At 47.2% G+C, this 20,607-nt stretch overlaps 1 protein-coding gene across 1 annotated transcript in view; it reads left to right on the top strand.

Moving 5' to 3' along the window:
• The window catches only part of TRIM14 (tripartite motif containing 14), a 33,135-nt gene extending 15,461 nt beyond the window's left edge, over window positions 1–17,674 (top strand). The window contains exons 3-6 of the mRNA XM_036074167.2: window positions 5,858–6,091; window positions 9,330–9,492; window positions 11,289–11,381; window positions 14,434–17,674. Of these exons, the coding sequence (XP_035930060.1) occupies window positions 5,858–6,091; window positions 9,330–9,492; window positions 11,289–11,381; window positions 14,434–14,969 (1,026 nt within the window). The 3' untranslated portion in view covers window positions 14,970–17,674. The remainder of the gene's footprint in view (window positions 1–5,857; window positions 6,092–9,329; window positions 9,493–11,288; window positions 11,382–14,433) is intronic.
• Window positions 17,675–20,607: the final 2,933 nt, after the last annotated feature.

The following is a 20,607-nucleotide window of genomic DNA, read 5'->3' as shown; positions in this document are numbered from 1 at the left end:
TGTTGGATCCTGTTGGCTAGTATTTTGGTGAGAATTTTTGCATCCATGTTCATCAGGGATATTGGTCTGTAATTCTCCTTTTTGATGGGGTCTTTTTCTGGTTTTGGGATCAAGGTAATGCTGGCCTCATAAAATGAGTTTGGAAGTTTTCCTTCCATTCCTATTTTTGGAACAGTTTCAGAAGAATAGGTATTAATTCTTTAAATGTTTGGTGGAATTCCCCTGGGAAACCATCTGGCCCTGGGCTCTTGTTGGGAGATTTTTTATTATTGCTTCAATTTCCTTACTCGTTATGGGTCTGTTCAGGTTTTCTATTTCTTCCTGGTTCAGTTTTGGTAGTTTATACTTCTCTAAAAATGCATCCATTTCTTCCAGATTATCTAAGTTGCTGGCATATAGTTGCTCATAATATGTTCTTATAAATGTTTGTATTTCCTTGGTGTTGGTTGTGATCTCTCCTCTTTCATTCATGATTTTATTTATTTGGGTCCTTTTTCTTTTCTTTTTGATAAGTCTGGCCAGGGGTTTATCAATCTTGTTAATTCTTTCAAAGAACCAGCACCTAGTTTCATTGATCTATTCTACTGTTCTTTTGGTTTCTATTTCATTGATTTCTGCTCTGATCTTTATTATTTCTCTTCTCCTGCTGGGTTTAGGCTTTATTTGCTGTTCTTTCTCCAGCTCCTTTAGGTGTAGGGTTAGGTTGTGTATTTGAGACCTTTCTTGTTTCTTGAGAAAGGCTTGTATTGCTATATACTTTCCTCTTAGGACCGCCTTTGCTGTATCCCAAAGATTTTGAATAGTTGTGTTTTCATGAATTTTTAAAATTTTTCTTTAATTTCCTGGTTGACCCATTCATTCTTTAGTAGGATGCTCTTTAGCCTCCATGTATTTGAGCTCTTTCCAACTTTCCTCTTGTGATTGAGTTCTAGTTTCAAAGCATTGTGTTCTGAAAATATGCAGGGAATGATCCCAATCTTTTGGTACCGGTTGAGACCTGATTTGTGACCCAGGATGTGATCTATTCTGGAGAATGTTCCATGTGCATTCAAGAAGAAAGTGTATTCTATTGCTTTGGGATAGAATGTTCTGAATATATCTGTGAAGTCCATCTGGTCCACTGTGTCATTTAAAGCCTTTATTTCCTTGTTGATCTTTTGCTTAGATGATCTGTCCATTTCAGTGAGGGGGGTGTTAAAGTCCCCTACTATTATTGTATTGTTGTTGATGTGTTTCTTTGATTTTGGTATTAATTGGCTTATATAATTGGCTGCTTCCATGTTAGGGCATAGATATTTACAATTGTTAGATCTTCTTGTTGGATAGACCCTTTAAGTAGGATATAGTGTCCTTCCTCATTTCTTATTACAGTCTTTGGTTTAAAATCTAATTTGTCTGATATAAGGATTGCCACCCCAGCTTTCTTTTGATGTCCATTAGCATGGTAAATGGTTTTCCACCCCCTCACTTTCAATCTGGAGGTGACTTTGGGTCTAAAATGAGTCCCTTGCAGACAGCATATGGATGTGTCTTGTATTTTTATCCAATCTGCTACCCTGTGTCTTTTGATTGGGGCATTTAGCCCATTTACATTCAGGGTAACTATTGAAAGATACAAATTTAGTGCCGTTGTATTGTCTGTAAGGTGACTGTTACTGTATATTGTCTCTGTTCCTTTCTGGTCTATGTTACTTTTAGGCTCTCTCTTTGCTTAGAGGACCCCTTTCAATATTTCTTGTAGGGCTGGTTTGGTGTTTGCAAATTTTTTTAGTTTTTGTTTGTCCTGGAACCTTTTTATCTCTCCATTTTCAATGATATCCTAGCTGGATATAGTATTCTTGGCTGCATATTTTTCTCATTTAGTGCTCTGAATATATCATGCCAGTCCTTTCTGGCCTGCCAGGTCTCTGTGGATAGGTCTGTTGCCAGTCTAATGTTTCTACCATTGTAGGTTACAGACCTCTTATCCCCGAGCTTCTTTCAGGATTTTCTCTTTGTCTCTGAGACATGTGAGTTTTACTATTAGATATCGGGGTGTTGATCTATTTTTATTGATTTTGAGAGGGATTCTTTGTGCCTCCTGGATTTTGATGCCTGTTTCCTTCCCCAAATTAGGGATGTGTTCTGCTATAATTTGCTCCAGTATACCTTCTGCCCCTCTCTCTCTTTCTTCTTCTGGGATCCCAATTATTCTAATATTGTTTCATCTTTTGGTATCACTTATCTCTCAAATTCTCCCCTTGTGATCTAGCAGTTGTTTATCTCTTTTTCTTAGCTTCTTTATTCTCCATCCTTTGGTCTTCTATATCACTAATTCTCTCTTCTGCCTCATTTATCCTAGCAGTTAGAGCCTCCATTTTTGATTGCACCTCATTAATAGCCTTTTTGATTTTGACTTGGTTAGATTTTATTTCTCCAGAAAGGAATTCTCTAGTATCTTCTGTGCTTTTTTCAAGCCCAGGTAGTATCTTTATAATTGTCATTCTTAACTCTAGTTCCGACATCTTACTAATGTCTGTATTGATTAGGTCCCTGGCAGTCGGTACTGCCTCTTGTTCTTTTTTTTGAGGTGAGTTTTTCCGTTTTCTCATTTTGTCTAGAGAAGAACAGATGAATGAGAGAACAAAATGCTAAAAGGGTAACAACGACCCCAGAAAAATATACACTAAACAAATCAGAAGAGACCCGAAACCAGGGGGAAAAGAAAAAAAAAGAAAAAGAATATGATCAGGCTGGTGAGTAGAACAGAGTCACACACTAGATTTTGGGTGTATTTTGGTCTGTTAGAAGAAACTGCCTCTCAAAATTTTAAAGAAAGAAAAACATATATATACAAAAATAAGGGTAAATACGATGAAGGGATGGAATATGTAAAAATGAAAACTAAAGATTTTAAAAAAGGAGTTGATAAGAAAAGTTGGTTGAAAAAGGAAAGAAGAAAAATTCAACTAAAAAAAATAGAAAAAGGAAAAAATAAAGAAAATTTTAAAAATTCACTTTGAAAGACTAAAGAATCATGGTAAAAAAGCCATGGATTCTATATGCAGTATTCCCCTAGCGCTGGAGTTCTGTCGTTCTCATTGATCGGTAAAGTTGGTCTTGGCCGGCTGTTCTTGCTGATCTTCTGGGGGAGGGGCCTGTTGCCGTGGTTCCCAAATGTCTTTGCCGGAGGCGGAATTGCCCCGCCCTTGCCCGGTCCGGGCTAAGTAATCTGCTCGGGTTTGCTCTTGGGAGCTTTTGTTCCCTGCAAGCTTTCCGTACAGCTTTGGAGGCCGAGAGTGAAAATGGCGGCCTCCCAATCTCCGCCCCGGAGGAGCCGAGAACTCGGGGCCCCACTCTTCAGTGCGCCCCCAGAGAAAAGCCGTCAGTCACTCCCGTCTCCCCGGTCTCCGGCCGCACTCCGTGCTCACCCGGCCTGTGACCGAGCGTTTCTATCTCTGGCACCCGACCCCGTGTGGAGTCTCCAAACCCAGCAAATCCTGCGGTGCGCTCCCGCGCCGCTCCTCCCGGGGGAGGAAGGGGAGTCTCCCCGGATCTGCCGCTTTTTGGGTCCCTGCTGGAGGAGCAGGGGCCCGACTGTGCCCCGGATCACAGTTTATGGCAACCCCGAGCTGAGAGCCCGCTCCTCGGCTCCCTCTCTGCAGCTGGCTTCCCTGCTCCAATACCTGGGAGCTCTGCCGCACTCAGGCACCCCCGGTCTTTCTGTGACCCTGAGGGTCCTGAGACCACACTGTCCCGCGAGGGTTCCACCTCCTGCTTAGCCACTGGAGCGACATCCCTCAGTGGAGCAGACTTCTAAAACTTCCAATTTCATGCTCCGCGGCTCTACCGCTTGCCAGTAGCAGCAGCTGACGGAGGCCCCCTCCCCCGCCGTCTATCCTCCCGAATATCGCCTCGGATTCACTTCTCCGCACGTCCTACCTTCCAGAAAGTGGTCGCTTTTCTGTTCAGAGAGTTGCTGCTAGTCTCTTCTTCGATCTCCTGTTGAGTTCGTAAGTGTTCAGGATGGTTTGATCCCTATGTAGCTGAATTCCTTGGACCAGATGAAATTTAGGTCTCCTACTCCTCTGCCATCTTGCTCCTCCTCCTCTGAGATCAATTCTTACAAGAGGAATTGCTACATCGAAGGATGGCTGCATTTAAAATTTTTATATCATCACATTGTCCCCTAAAAATGCAGTGCCAAGAGACACTGTGACCCGCAGGGTAGGTAAGTGCCTACTCCACACATCACTCGATACTCTATTATCTTCCAGGCTGATGGCCAGAAGGTATTTTCTGGTACATCGCTCACTTCCTTGACTGTTTGAGAGGCTGCGTACCCCTTCATCCAGCTATTGGCACTTACATGCATTTGGTCCATTTTAAATCAAATGATTTCTTTTTTTTACTGTATGTGATGGATGATAAGCCTGTGTAGTTTGTTACCTGTCGTGGAACCGTTGTCTACAGAACCTTCCCTCTTAGGAAGAGTTTCATTTTTTATCTGATCAAACCCACTATGGCTACCTTTTAGCTATCTGAGTTTTAGGTTCCTCTTACAGAGGTCTCAAATTTTTAGAATAAAATTGTTTTGTATTTCATTCTGATAGATGGCTTTAAATGTGTAGTGCTTTAATCTATGTGGAATTTGTTTGTTTACCTTTTGTTGTAGAAAACCTCAAGCATACCCATTTATTTAGAAGCAAATACCAGACATGCCATTTTATCTGTAAAAGTTTAGGGTGTTATTTCCACAAGATGATGCTTTTTTTTTTTTTTTTTTTACATGCACAGCCATGTTATTATCATCACACCTGTGAAAATTCACAACAGTTCCCTTAGATCATCCAGTATCCAACCAGTGGTCACATTCCCAACTGTGTTATAAATGTCACGTTTTGTTTGTTTGAATTAGAAGTGAGATAAAGTTTTCAAAATGTATTTGGTTGGCGTATTTCTCATGTTGATGGCTGTCATGTTCCTCTGTTCTCTGCACGTCCTCTAAATTGGATCTCTAAGGTAAATTTAGAGTTATCAGACACAGAGTCTCATTTTTTTGGCAAGACTACTGCTTTGGCAAGGTGGGGTTCTGTTTGCATTTATTTTTATATATGGTATAAGATGAGGATCTAACCAAATATTTTTTCAAATACATGGTTAATTGCATGTTGTACCAGTACCATTTATGGAATAGTTCACTCTTTCCTCCCAGTAATTTGAAGTGCCACCATTCTCCCTCTCTCTCTCTCTCTCTCTCTCTCTCTCTCTCTCTCACACACACACACACAGTTCATTTCTGAACTCTTTTGGCTCTTGATCATTGTCTATGCCTAAGCCGCAGGGTTTTAAATCCTGTAGCTTTACGGTTTGTTTTCATATTTAATAAGGCAGCTCATCCTTCATTGATCTTTTTAAAAGAAGTTTTTGGCTTTTCTTGTGCTTATTCTCCGCCATCATAATTTACCATTTGTTTAATCCACATGTTAAGACTGGGATTGCAATGACTTTGTAGACTATAATGAATCTTTCTAGCCAGGAATATGGTCTTTTCTTCTACACATTCAGAGGTTTGGTTTTTTTTTTTTTAAATGTCTTTTAGTGCAGTTTTATGCTTTTCTTTATGTAGTTCATTACAATTTTTGTTAGGTTTATTTTTTGGTATCTTGCTATTTTTTTCCCCACTATATTTCTCCATGCATTTTCCAATTGGTTATAGGTGGTACTTGGGAAAGCTGGAGTTTTTACAAGCTGATCTTACACTTGCCCGGCCACCTTCCTGAGCTCACTTTTTAGAGGTTGTCATAATTTGTTTCATGTTGATTATTCCGGATTCCCTCGTTGATAGTGATATCATCTGCAACTGGTTTCTTTTCAGGCTCATGCAGAGTCAAGTAAAACCTGGCTGACGGGAAAATTCACTGAACTCAGAATACTACTTGATGAAGAGGAAACGCTGGCCAAGAAATTCATTGATAAAAACACACAGCTAACCCTCCAGGCGTACAGGGAGCAAATCGAATCTTGCAAAGAGCAAATAGATGGCATGCACAGCCTCTCCGGCAGGGTCTGGAGTATCAGCCAGGAGCCCGATCCCATCCTGCTGCTGCAGGTAATGCTGGACTCCTGCCCTCACAGCGGACCCCTGCTCTCCACCCCCCACCCGCCCCCGGCATTTCATTTCAGTTACTGTGGCACTGAACACAGGGTTTATGCACTGAGAATTGCCTTGTCAGCATGCAGGCTTTCTTGCCCCCACACAAGTGGTAAGGAAATAGGCACTGTTAGCAAGAGTATATACATCTTAGACTAACGACATAAAATTAACAGCCGCCATTTTGGGCGGGGGGGGCTCTATGTTCCAAGCACTTTATGCTCTCATATTTACTAAAACTCTGCAAAGTGGATGTTCTCACGCCATTTTATGAATGAGCAGTTGAGGGCCGGGGGGGTGAAGTGACTCGTCCGAGGTCACAAAGCTAATAGGCGGCAGAGCTGTGATCAGAACCCAGGTCGGCCTGACTCCAGAGCCACCAGCACGGCTGCCCGGCCCTCTGCCTGCGCCCTCTTACTCGAGACCCCCTCCTGGAAAGGCAGGGGTCCTTCCAGCTACCGAGCAGGCTCCAAGACGTGACTCACACTTTGCTCAAAGGGGAGAGAAGGATGGTACTCTTTGGCCCTGGGCTCTGTTGGAGGCTATTACCTTATACCAAGGGAGCATCTAGGAAATAGCCCCTGTGATTCATTGCTATATTAGTGAACACATGTTGTTGAGAGTGGTGTTCCTGTTCCCAAGGAACCACGGGAGAAACTCCCCTCTTGTGCTGATCCTCCTGCTCGGCCCCCCGTGCACTGGGATGGCTTTCCTACTCACATAACCCTCCCGTTTCCTTCTTCGCCCTGGCTTCTGGCAACCTCAGAGCTACATAGGTTTCAAATGGCTTGGCAGGGACTTGGCGGCATACACTTTGTTCCTCCTCTCACTCTGGCTTCCAGCTTACTTTCTTATCCTGGTGTTCTCTTGGCTTACGTTTTCTCGCTGTAGAGGAAAACCTTGCTGTGTTAGATAACCTTTGTGAGATGCTTTACAGGCTTGTGGGACAACTAAGTAAAGGTGTCACTGAGTCTAATCACAGATTAGGCTTTGGCTGGAAAATAAGACCGACAAATCAATCAGGCAGTACCAAACGAGGTAAGCCAGTCCACGGCAAATACTTGTCGGCTGGTGCGTGTCTGTGGCCTTAGCTCAGCCCGTGTGCCTCATTGTTAGCTAACAGAACACACCGAACAGTGCTGGGTGACGTGCTTTCCTAGGCACGTTGGATATTATACTTTGAGAGGGGCGAGGTGCACAGAGGGGTACATTTGTTTGTTTCTTTAAAAATAATGGTACTTGGTAGGGATATCTAATACAAAGGGATGCTTCCATGGAGAAGAATGTTTTTCTTGTATCATAGATTCAGTTTCAGGGCTTTATCATCTTTTTTCTTTATTCTCTGGTGCCAGAGCTACTGATGTTCATCATTCATCATTCCTCCCTTTTTCTTTTTTTTTTTCTTTTTTAAAGATTTTAGGGGCGCCTGGGTGGCTCAGTCGGTTAAGCGTCTGCCTTCGGCTCAGGTCATGATCCCAGGGTCCTGGAATCGAGTCCCACATCGGGCTCCCTGCTCGGCAGAGAGCCTGCTTCTCCCTCTCCTGCTCCCCCTGCTTGTGCTCTCTCTCTCTCTCTCTGACAAATAAATAAAATCTTAAAAAAAAAAAAAAAAAGATTTATTTGACAGAGAGAAACACAGCGAGAGAGGGATGCAGGGCTCGATCCCAGGACCCTGGGATCATGACCTGAGCCGAAGGCAGACGCTTAACAACTGAGCCACCCAGGCGCCCCATCATTCCTCCTTTCTATTTGCTCACTCATGTATTCTTCAAATACATACTGAGCAACTTGCTTGTGCCAGGCCCCCGTTTGACATTAAGACCTTGAGGGTGGGGAGACATGCTCAGAAATAGTTATTTACAACACAGCCCAAGCGAACCAGCAAAAGTATGTCTACGAAGTGTCCAGTTCTGCTTGGCGGGTGTGGGTCAGAAAAGACTTCTAAGGGGAGGTGCCCATGGAGCTGGGTGTGGGAGCATGAGGAGCTCACCAGGGATATACAGAGGGACAGAGCAGAGAGGACATCCCAGGCAGAAAGGAATCGTGCACATGAGGGCCTGGCAGGCTGGAGAACCGCTAGGGTTTAGCCTGGCTGGAGGCAGGGCAGGGGTACAAGGGAGGAGGGGTTGTTGGGAGATGCAGCTGGATCCGGAAGCCAGGGCTAGTTAGCGGAGGGCCATATGTGCCTGGCCATGGGTTTAGACTGTCCTGTAAAGATTTGGGAGCCAGGGGAGTGTTTTGAATTGGGGAACGACCTGGTCGGCGTAATGCTTTTGGAAGGTCACTTTGTGACAGGGAGGATGATGGACTGCAGAGCCCAGGGCCAGCGGACAGGCATCAGGGTGAGGAGAGGCAGGCAGGTTTGAGATGCAGCAGGATTGGTGAGTGGAAGTAGGGGGAATCCAAGATGATGCCCAGCTTCTGGCTTGAAATATGGGTGGCTAGGGAGCTGTTCCCTGAGTTGGCAAAAGTCAGAAACAGGTGTGCTCAAGTTCATTCCTTATTCTATTATGAACATTTACTGAGACCCCCTGCTGCCCCCGAGAACTGCGAGCAGCTGTCACTGGCCTCACCAGCACTCCCACACCCAGGCCTCGGACTGGAGGAGCCTGGTCACATGCCTGCACCTCGGTGCAAAGGAGGCTAGGAGAGTGAGTTTTCTAGCTTCTACTTAGCAAAGCCACACTTAACCCAGGAAGGCTATTTAAAGGGTGAGGTCCAGGCAGTAAACAGGACAGGTCCTCACGGTGGGGGGCACGTTCCCTCAGTCGGCTTTCCAGCTGAATTTCCAGGGTCTTTGACTTCCCTCCTGGAACGTGGTTTCCTGCTCCCTCCTTTGGACATGCCCAGAGGGCTCTTTCCCCAGGAAACTGGCCCGTCGTTCCTTTCGTCCCCCTGTACGTCAGGCCGAGCCCTGTGGCAGTGTCTGGAAAGTTTCAGGGCCCCTTGCAAGGTGGTGAGCAACTTAAGGGCAGGTGCAGTCAGCCAGCCTCCTTCCTTCCTCTGCCCCTCATGCCTTGAGTAGAGCTCCAGGAACATGGAAGGAAGGGAGGGAGGGAGAAGTCAACAGTGCAGTCTCGCCAGAGCTGTTTCCGGGAGCACAGCCTGGGCTGCTCCCGGGGCGGGGGCGGGGCGGGGGCCACCCTTGCTGGCCCGCTGCTCCCGGAGCCGCCCTGACCCCCGCACACCCTCGCAGGAGTACAGGGCCGCGGAGCAGGAGCTGCAGAAGCAGATGAGCCTGGGAGAACTGTGCTACCCCGAGCCCCTCTCGTTCGAGCCCGTCAAGAGCTTCTTTAAGGGCCTCGTGGACGCCATGCAGAGCATGTTACGGACGCCACTGGATGTTCGCCTGAAGGAGAGTAAGTTGCTGCGTGACCATCCTCGTGTTCTTAACTCCCCTAGTACCCTTTAACCCACAGACGACTGCGAAGACCTGACTCCTGTCTCTTCCACACAAAGGCCCATGGCTGGGCGGAGGAGGACTCCCGGGCCTAGGCCCTACCCACCCTTCACACTTCACCTCCTTCCTCTTCTGAGACCCTGGCCTGCCTCTTGCAACCATCCTGCTCTGCTTCTAACCCCTGAGTTGCTCCCAGGATTCTGCTGCACCTTATCTTTGCCTGCTCTGGGCTCCCAGCTGGAATAGCCAACTCCCCTCCTCCTCTCTCTCTGTTTGGCCAAGTCCCACCATCCCTGCGGGGCCAGCCCAGCGGCGCTCACCTGGGAAGCCTTTCCACACCACCCTGGGCCGGCTGTGCTGGCCACTACTTCTCTCCCCCTCCTCGCCCTGCTGCATCTCCGACCTGGGGCTGTCCCTGAGCTGGATACAAGAGCCTCCCCCTGCCTGTCGTAAATGCCCAAAGGGTAAGAACCACTTTGAGTCCTGCTCCGAGGTCCCTGCAGGGCCTAGCACAAAGCAGGCGCTCAGAAATACCTTTCTTCCTTCATTCATCTCCGCTCTTACGATTCCTCCAGAACATTTACTGAGCCCCTCTTCACTGGTAGGCACGGCAGGGTACAAAAACAAAGGTCTTGCCTTTGTGGTGCTCCGTGCTCTGGGAGCAAGACAGGCAGTAACCGAGTATGTCAGCAGTAAGTGCTCTGGAGAAAAATACAGCAGGGTGAGAATTCAGGGTGACCAGGAGGAGGAGCTGGATTTTTTATGGGGACGTGGAGTCGGCATCTCTGAGAAGGGGACGTGCATCTTCCCCGCAGTCCGCTGCTGCTTGACTCCAGTCCGCTCCCAGTGAACAGGCCCTGGCTCGTCTGCCACTGCAGCAGTTCCTCCCCCGGCCCCTCTGCCGGCCGTCCTGCCCCACTTCAGGCCTGAGCCTCCGAGCAGGACCTCTGCCTCCACGCTCACCCTGCCCCATCCACTCCCCACCACAGAGAGCTCTGAAAGTTCTGCTCGTGTCTGCCTTCACGCAGACACCTTCCATGGCTCCCCAGTTTAGGTGCCACTACGAGCACCTGTCCTTAATGCCTGTGCTCCCGCTCAGACCCTCTGGCTGGGAAAGCCTCCCATCCTTTTCTCTGGATGTCCAAATCTTCCCTTTCCTTCAAGGGCTAGCTGAGGCGCTTCCTCCTCCATGATGTCTGCCTTGATTCCTCTCTCTCCTCTGTGACCTGGAGCACTCCGTGCCTTGGGGGGTAGCTCAGGTGAGCCCACTTCTCACCTCTTTTACCTGATGGAGCTGTGGAAGACAGGGACCATGGCTTGGGTTTCCCTTCAACCCCTCGCACTGGAATGAGACCTGGACATGACCTTTTCTGATGACCTAATTTCTCATTTTCCATTTTATCCCGGAATTTGTATGTCTGCCAGGCAGTTGCCCCCATGCTTGACTGTTGAATACATCGTTGATTCTCCCGGTCCTCCTTGAGCCTGCTGTCCCGTCCCCGGGTTCGGGGCTCACTCACACTGGCCTGAATTCACTTCCTACCCTCCGAACTACACTTCTCCTTAGACCCGAGTATTGTCCTAGAGTATTCCTGTCTGTCTCGAATTCCTGAATTTGCATTTACTGCTTAAATTTGCATGCGCCTCTGGGGAAGAGATAATGTGAATCTCCAGTTTTGTAATATTTTTAGTACGTTTTGTAATTTGCTGTGCTTGCATGAGCGCCAGGCACTCATTTCTCACAATCTGTTACAGACACGAACTGCCAGCTCTCGGGCTCCACGAGCACCAAGCTAGTTTCCCTTTTGAAAACAAGCCCCTCACCAGAGCGATCACTCTTCTTAAAATGTAAGCCCCAGGGAGCGGGGAGCAAAGGGGGGGTGGAGAGGGCCGGGTGCATGGGTAAGCGGGGGGAGGTCACAGAAATGGAGGTCACCCCCTTTTTTTCTTAACACACCCAACTTGGGTTTTTTCAACCTTTATTGCTAGTTTTTAAATAACAGAAATAAGGAGCACCTGGCTGGCTCAGCTGGTAGAGCATGCGACTCTTGATCTCAGGGTCGTGAGTTGAGCCTCATGTTGGGTGTAGAGATTATTACCTAAAAGTAATAATAATAAAAAATTTTAAATACAGAAATAATACATGTTCATTGTAGAAAAACTAGGAAACAAAAACAAAAATTTTTTAAAGAAAATCACTTTCCCATAGATAACTACTATTATTGTTTGCCCTGTTAGCTTTCTTTGGTTTCTCTATACATACAAGGATGTATTTAATATATATATTTTTTACAAACATGGTATCATACTATACATGCTGTTTTGTAACCTGTGTTTTCATTTAGTGATATATTGTGAAAATCTTTGTTCCCTGAAAAAATTACACAGGTAATGGATGCTTCTTACAGAAAATTAGAAATTAGATTAAAAAAAAAAAGATATATTCCCAAAGAAAAATGCTATTAATATTTTGGCATACATTCTTTCAGACATTTTAAAAACATATATGTGTACAGATTTTTAAAAGTGGGATCACATTCCTCTGTAAATTTTTTATTTAACTGTATACCTTGAACAATTTATTTCAATAGATTTAAATATTATCATTATTTTTAAAGGATGCATGGTATTCCATTGATTGAATAGGCCACATTTAACCAATCTCAAAATGCTGGGCATTTAGGCTGCTTTACATTTTCATTTCTGTAAACAATGCTGCAATAAATGTCCATTCTTGTACATATTTGCTGAATCAATAAGTGAATGGTATATACCTTAGCTCATTTTTTAAGAGTAATTTTTCAAAGTGGAATTACTGGGCATGTGCCTTTTAAAGTAAACTTTGAAATCTAAAATACATAAAAGTACAAAATCAAAGGGGTGCTGCTCAATCATTTTTTTAAAGATTTTATCTTTTTAGAGAGTGAGAGCCATGAGAGGTGGGGAGGGGGAGCAGCAGAGGGGAAGGGAGAGGAAGAGGGAGGGAATCTCCAGCAGACTCTGTGCCAAGCATAGAACCCAGTGCAGGGCTCGATCTCACGACCCTGAGATCATGAACTGAGCCAAAACCAAGAGTTGGAGGCTTAACCAACTGAGCCACTCAGGTGCCCCAATCATTTTTTAAAAGTGAATACAGTCTATAACCTCCTTCAGACCAAGAAATGGAAATTTCCAGCTCCCCAAAAGCCTTCCTCATGCAGCCTATTCACTACTCCCCCAAGGGTAACTGCTCTCCCGATTTCTGACACTGTAGATTAGTTTTGCCTGTCTTTGGCCTTTATATGACTAGATCATTCAGATTGTACTTTTTTGTGTCTTGCTTCTGTCACTTAATATTTGGGAGATTTATCCATATTATTGTGTGTAGAAGTAGTTTGTTTTCACTGCTGTATATAGTATTCCATTGTATGAATATAGCACACGTTGTACTATTGAAGGACATTTTGGATTTTGTTTCCGGTTTGGCCTGTAGTGAATGATGTTGCTATGAACATTCCTGTGCATGTCTTTTTGATGCACATATGCATGCATTTCTGTTGAGTATTTACCCAGAAGTGGGAGAAAAGGATGCCTACCATAACCACATTTCTGGATGTCCTATACAGTGCCTTGAGGTAAGAAAAAGAAATGAAAGCTATAAGGATGAGATGGGGGGGGAGATCATTATTCATAAATGACATGATTACAGAAAATCTAATATAATCAAAAGATAAATTAGAATTATTAAGTGAATTGAGAACAACTGTTGGATGTAGTATCCGTGTACAAAACTCATTTCGATATATTGGCAATAAACAATTAGAAAATGAAGTTTTAAAAACATTTTCAGTGACATTTTCAAAAAATCAGCAATAAATCTTAAAAGATGTGCAAAACCTTGCTACAGGAAACTCCACAAACAATTCTACAGTATCGACTAAAGCAGAACATCCACATCCCCTACCATCTAGACTTTGTTTTTCGTGCCTACAGATGTGGTTTAATGCAGTAAGAACAATTATTGGGAGTTAAGTCAGCACCACATTTCTGGGATACAAGTTAGCAGTATTTACCAAAGGCCTTAAAAGCAAAATTATCCATCTTGATCTAGCATTTCCTCTTTTAGGAATGTATCCTCAAGCAATAATCAGATGCATAAAGAGGTAATTATATTTGTGTTTTCAAGAGCTTTTTTAAAGCCTAAATACTGGACACCTGGGTGGCTCGTTGGTTAAGCGTTTTTCCCTTGGCTCAGGTCATGATCCCAGGGTCCTGGGGTAGAGCCCCACCTGGGGCTTCTCTGCTCAGCGGGGAGCCTGCTTCTCCCTCTGCCTGCCACTTCCCCTGCTTGTGCTCTCTCTCTCTCTGACAAATAGATGAATAAAATAAAAAAAATAAAGCCTAAATATTGAGAAGGGGGAAGGACAGGTTAAAGTATAATACACCCAACACATCAAAATCTTAGGGTCACCATTAAAACGCTCTGATAAAAGAATATTATTTGATAGGGGAAAATGTTCGTAAATACATCAACAAATTTAAAAAACCAGATTACCCAAAAGCGTGTATGGTATGATACCAATAAAAAGTATAAAGTGTCAAGATAAAAACTGGAAGGGTATACACCCAAGCATGAATAGGGACAGGATTTCTTAATTTTTTAAGAAATTGGCAACAAATTCCATGGCACAAAATTCAGTGAAATTGTCACTCCTTCCCATATCCCACTGCCACCTCCCACCTCGTCGGAGGCAATCAGGGTTAAAGGGTGGCGTTTCATTTATCCACTGGCGACTCCGGGTGTCTCGTTTACTACGGTGAAGTTGTGAGGATGGGAGGGGCGGGGACAGGAGCCCCGACCGGTTCCGGGGGTGCCGCGCTGGCCCCGCCCACCATGTGTGCCCCCCTCCCCCCCCCGTAGATGCGCGCACGCCCACCCTGGAGCCGGACACGATGCACGCGCGCCTGCGCCTCTCTGCGGACCGCCTGACGGTGCGCTGCGGCCTCATGGGCCGCCTGGGACCCACGCCCGCGCTGCGCTTTGACAAGCTGTGGCAGGTGCTGGGTCGCGACTGCTACGCCGCCGGCCGCCACTACTGGGAAGTGGACGTGCAGGAGGCGGGCGTCGGCTGGTGGGTGGGCGTGGCCTACGCGTCCCTGCGGCGCTGCGGGGCCTCGGCCGCCGCCCGCCTCGGCTGCAACCGTCAGTCCTGGTGCCTCAAGCGCTACGACCTCGAGTACTGGGCCTTCCACGACGGCCAGCGCAGCCGCCTGCGGCCCCGCGACGACCCCGACCGTCTCGGGGTCTTCTTGGATTACGAGGCCGGCGTCCTCTCCTTCTACGACGTGTCGGGCGGCATGAGCCACCTGCACACCTTCCGGGCCACTTTCCAGGAGCCGCTCTACCCGGCCCTGCGCCTCTGGGAAGGGGCCATCAGCATCCCCCGGCTGCCCTAGGGGCCGAGACCGGAGTGACCGCCCTAGGCCTTCCACTGCTCTGGTCTCACCAGACCCGATGTGGCTGGGCTGCCAGCTCCCAAGCACCCCATCTTCTCCCCCACTAGTCCTGCCCGGTGCTTTGAAAAGGCTCCTCTCTTTGGCTAGTTTCAAACATGCCCTAAACACAGGTCCTCTACCGGGTCTCATTGGACCTCTCCACCACCCCAGCGCCCTGCCACTACACTGCTTTTTTTCCAGGTGCCACCCACAAGAGAACCTGAGCATCCTGACCATGTCAGAATAGGTTATCCTCAGCCTCAGGCCTCTCCCTCATAGAGCAGTCAGCAATGCCTGGCACTTAGTGGGCGCACAATAAATGTGTGAATGAATGAGAGTCATCCAGCCCTTTCCCCCTAATGTCCCTTTGACCTGCCTCCTCCTCTCCACTCCGCTTCAGCTTGTCCATGTCACTTTTCAGAGCAGCCACAAGAGCATCTTAACACCTCGGGGCCTGAACCCTCTCCCATTCTCCTCCTCGTCTGTACAGCCAGATTGCTGTGCCTCAAACCTCATTTAACCTCTTAGAACTACCAAGAGGTTCCCAAGGACCTCAGGGAGAAAAAAGCAGGCACTTTACCTTAGCATTCAAGGCTTTTCTAGTCTGCCCCCAAACTCCTTATGCTCATCTAGCTTCTACTGCTCTTTTCAGAGACCCTCCAATCAGAGCTTTCGGCACCTTTGCCTTTGCCTGTCTCAGCCTTCCCCTGGCTTAACTGCCCCAGGAAGTCTTCCCAAGCCACACTAGGAGAGCCACACATCTAGGACCTTGCTTTCCAGCTAGGTTGGAAGCTTTCCAAGGGCAGCTATGTCCTATACCCTCCCCACCCTGAAAAGTTCAGGATGTCCCTTTCCCTCCCAGTCAGTGACCAGCAGGTGGCTATCATTGAATCAAAGAACAGCTGAGCTGAGAAGTCCTCATGAATCACCCAGCCTAACCTCTCTGTACATTTGGGGAGACTAAGGTCCTAAAAGAAAGTTCCTTAAAGTTGGGCCACGCCCCAGCCCCAAGGCAAGTGTTTTACTTGCCCCGTCCCAGCTCTTCAGGCCCAGCTTTCAATGTGGGAGATTTTACTGCTTATTCATTCCTCAAGGGATGTTGGGAAGAAACCAGCAGGCGACCGTTGCTTAGCAACCACAGGCAGTTTTCCCAACTGTCTTGGAACTAAAAGAGGAGGAGCTAAGAGTAAAGTCTGGACGGCCCAGAGAACCCCATTTTCCATTAAGAAGTGACAAATAGAAAAGGCCAAACCAGGAGGACCTCACAGGCCAGCTCCTCTAGCAGGAAGGGGAAGGCCTCTTTTCTGGGTCTGTGCCTCAGTTCTGAAGATTTAGCATCATTATTTGTCAAATTCCCTAGATGGTTTTGAAATCATACTGTGTTAAATTATCTTCTTAGGTGGTTGGCAAGAGGGCAGTGGTAGGGTGAAGAAGATGCAAAGCTGAAACCCACTTATGGTTTCAGGGCATTCATTAATTTGAAGCACATAAAAACGCCAATTTCTAGTAGTTTTCTGACCTAAAAATGCCACTTTCATACAGGGCAATGTAATACAAGTGGAAATCAAGGCAGAAGGAACCTTAAAGAGTGCCTTTGGTTGTAACCAAATCACTTAAAACTCTAGCTGGATAGAGAGCATAGTGTCTAAGCACACTGCTCCGGGAATCCTGAAAAGAGGGGAATTAATTCTACGGGGGATGAGCCAGAGCTGAATTCTGACAGGGCCTTCCCGACAGAAGATGGATGCGCCTGAGCCTGCGTCTCTGTTTCTCCCTGCAAACAAAGACGTATTTCCAGACCCACGGCGGCCGGGGCCAAGTAATCAGAGCACCTGCTGTTTTGTCAGGCACTGTTCCGATGCTTTACAACTATTAACTCGTTTGATCCTGACACCATCCCTAGGAGGTAGAAAGTTACCCCAATTCTACACAGGGCAAAACAGAGATCCAGAAGGAGTAACTTGCTCCAGGTCACAGAGCCAGGGGTGGGGTTGGGGTCGTGCTCACGTCTACCAGGCCGCACTGTCCAGGCTAACACGGCTGCTCTCTGGCTGCTGCCTGCTTGCCCCTGTTGTGCCTGTGATGCTTCACTTCGGCTACTGAGTCTGCCTCCGGGTAACTTTCCTTGGGCTGAGATGAGGTCCTGCACCCGGAGAGGAACTTGAGTTTGGAATTCACATATCCGAGACAGAGCTGGACTCTACAGGACAAAAACGGGCTTTGACCCAGTGCCTACTCTGTATCCAGACCTGTGCTAGCCAGAAAACGGTGGTTTCGGTGCACAGTCATGTGACCTCAGGCTAGTCATTTCACTTCTCAGAGTCATCTGTAAAATGGGGGTAATGACCCTGCCTGCTAGTGTTGGGAGGCTCACGTGAGCCAGTGGTTATGGACTTGCTTTAAAAACCATACAGCGCTGTACCATGCGCGGCCCCGTCAGCATCCCCACAGACAGCCTGCAGTAGCAGGAAGCTCCCTCACTAGTCTCAATACAGGACTAGGGTTTCCTTGGGGTCCATGACTATAAAATCACTTACTTAATTCTCCTTCAGATTTATACTTACAGAAATTTCTTAATACAGCAAACTGCTTGCAGATATTTTTTAAATGACATTAATTTTATAAACTGTGGTTTGTTTTAATAAATATGAATATATCCCTTGTAACCATGTTCTTCATTGGGAGTTCATGTTGCTTCAAGTACACAGCACTTAGGCCTGGACAGGACTTCACTCACCTCACGTCCCCTCCGCAATTTTCTTGTGGCAGTCAGCTGGTCCCAGGTTGAATAGTGCCAGTGATGGGGAGTTCACTACATATGACTATAACTGAGTGCTTGCCTACGTACAAAGAGGCACTACCTTCTAGCTGTTCCTATCCAAGACAGTACTGCGTAGCTTTTGGCATCTTTGTGATCATCCTTTAGCAACATGGAAGCCATCTGTGGTCACTTACTGATTCTTAAGAGATTCCAGGACCCTTCCTTGCCTATTGATCTCTTCTGTTTCTGCAATTCTACTTTGTCAGGGAGCAGGGGATCGTGATGTCAGCCTGGCAGAGGATACGCACAGGTGGGCCTGCACGGCCTGGTCCTGGTGGGCAGGAGTCTGTACTGTGAAGAGGGGACAGCCTGCCCAAGAAGCCAAGCTGCATGTGAGGGGAAGTTAGGGGTAAGCATGAGAGTGGGGGGCCAGATCTGAGTCCAGCATATCCCCAGAAGCCTTCCATGGTTCCCTACCACCAATAGAATAAAGTCTAAACTCTGCAGGCTTTTAGACCCTTGCTTCCTTCCTTCCCTTTTTTTTTTAAGACTTATTTTATTTTTTTAAAGATTTTTTATTTATTTATTTGAGAGAGAGCACATGAGAGGGGGGAGGGTCAGAGGGAGAAGCAGACTCCCTGCCGAGCAGGGAGCCCGATGCGGGACTCGATCCAGGGACTCCAGGATCATGACCTGAGCCGAAGGCAGTCGCTTAATCAACTGAGCCACCCAGGCGCCCAAGACTTCCTTATTTTAAAGAGAGAGCACGAGCCTAGAGGTGGGGGTGGACAAAGGGAAAGGGAGAGAGGATCTCAAGCAGACTCCACACTGAGCGCAAAGCCTGATGTGGCGCTCAATCTCACAATCCCAAGATCATGACCTGAACCGAAATCAAGTCAGCTGCTTAACCAACTATGTCACCCAGGCACCCCCCTTGCTTCCTTTCTGACCACCTTCAAAATCCTTCGTCCCCATGGAGCCACTCCCTGCCAGACCATCACCTGCATGTCCTTGGACACTCTGGCACCTCCCAAGCCTGTGCCTCAAATCCCAAGATTCCTTCCTCTGTCACTTCTCAACCTACAAGGCTGAACTCAAGTGCCACCATGGGGCCGTCCCTGGCCAGGCCTCCTCTCCTATCCCTAATCCCAGGATTCCCATCCATGGCTCCATGACCTTTAGAAAACATCGCAGCAATTCACACATGTGGGGTACAGTTCATAGAGGTGCCTGCACCCCACAGGCCAGGAACTCTCCGACGGCACCCATCTGTGCACCTTCCACCTGGGAGGTGGCCAAGGATGTCCTCTATACCTGAGCTTCCCAACCACAGTGGACTAAAGGTACGCTGGGCTGTCAATCCTTCCACCCTCAGGTCGGCCAAGTGCAGCACGAGGTAGCCCGCTGCTACTGGCTATGGGCACACTGACTACCCACCCATGTCATACACCGGTGATCATTTTCAATCACACTTCAATTCTCAGCACATCAATTTGACGCATTCTCTTTTACACATGAGTACAGCCCAGGATTCCCTCCCCACCCCACCCAGAAACTTATAAATATCAGTGCCTCGGGGCGCCTGGATGGCGGAGTTGGCTAAGCATCTGACTCTTGATTTCGGCTCAGGTCATCATCTCATGGTCGCGGGATCGAGCCCCGCGTCGGGCTCTGCGCTCAGCATGGTGTCTGCTTGAGATTTTCTCTCTCCCTCTGCCCCTCCCACTCGTGCTCGCTCTGACATAAATCTTAAAAAAAAAAAAAAAATCCATGCCTCTGCAAAAACTGCTTTGGGATCCACAGGGGAGGGAGGCTCTACACTCACAAGTAAAGAAACTTCAGGGGCGCCTGGGTGGCTCAGTCGTTAAGCGTCTGCCTTCGGCTCAGGTCATGATCCCAGCGTCCTGGGATCGAGCCCCGCATCGGGCTCCCTGCTCCGCGGGAAGCCTGCTTCTCCCTCTCCCACTCCCCCTGCTGGTGTTCCCTCTCTCGCTGTGTCTCTGTCAAATAAATAAATAAAATCTTTAAAAAAAAAAAAAAAACTTCAAAAGGCTAAATAATTCTATACATCTGAAGAGAGACTCAAGTATATACTTTGAAACAAGGCGCGATAGTGAACAAGGTCAGATAAATATGAATTCCTATAAATAGGAATCTGGAAGTATATCTGAAAAGAATCATTCATCTCAGTCTTGGTTCAGAAGGACAGAGGGGCGTCTGATACTGGCTGTCTGTGAAAGGCCCACACTGCTCTTCCACAAAGGAAAACACTGTGGATCTGTCTTGTTAGCTGGGTTTGTAATTTCATTATGAGTAGGGAAGGGCTATTTTCAGCATTACCACCCTATTTAAAGGTCACCACCAGCTACAAATACACCAAGCCCACACTCCCCATGTCCCTTACACAGCCCTATTTCCCCCCATTGCACATACCACCTTTCCAGCTTATTGTGATTTACTTACTATGCTTCTGGTTTGCTGTTCCTCTGTCCCCATCTGAGTGGAAGTTCTGTGAAGAGGAAACGGCTGTTCACTGCTGTCTCCCAGTACCTAAAGTAGGGCCTGGCACACAGCGTATCTTCCATATTGTGGAAAGGAGGAATGAATGTCCTTTCTCTCTCTTCACTCATAGAGCTATGCAGGCTTTCAGCGTCTCTCAGCCTGCAGGCTGCCTGGCCAATCCCTTCTCTGATGCCCAGTGACCGCTATGCAGCTCCCTGGATACAGAGTCCCCGGGCGGGGAGGGAAAAAGGAGAATGGAGAAGAGACAGGAGGTCTGGAGGGAAGGGACATTTCAGGTCATGTGGATTGGCTTTACAGGCAGGATGAATGAAGGCT

This window comes from Halichoerus grypus, chromosome 14 (genome assembly GCF_964656455.1).
Source record: "Halichoerus grypus chromosome 14, mHalGry1.hap1.1, whole genome shotgun sequence".
Classification (NCBI taxonomy): domain Eukaryota; kingdom Metazoa; phylum Chordata; class Mammalia; order Carnivora; family Phocidae; genus Halichoerus; species Halichoerus grypus.
The sequence above is the reverse complement of the archived record's forward strand: the minus strand, read 5'-3'. Positions and strand labels throughout refer to the sequence as shown.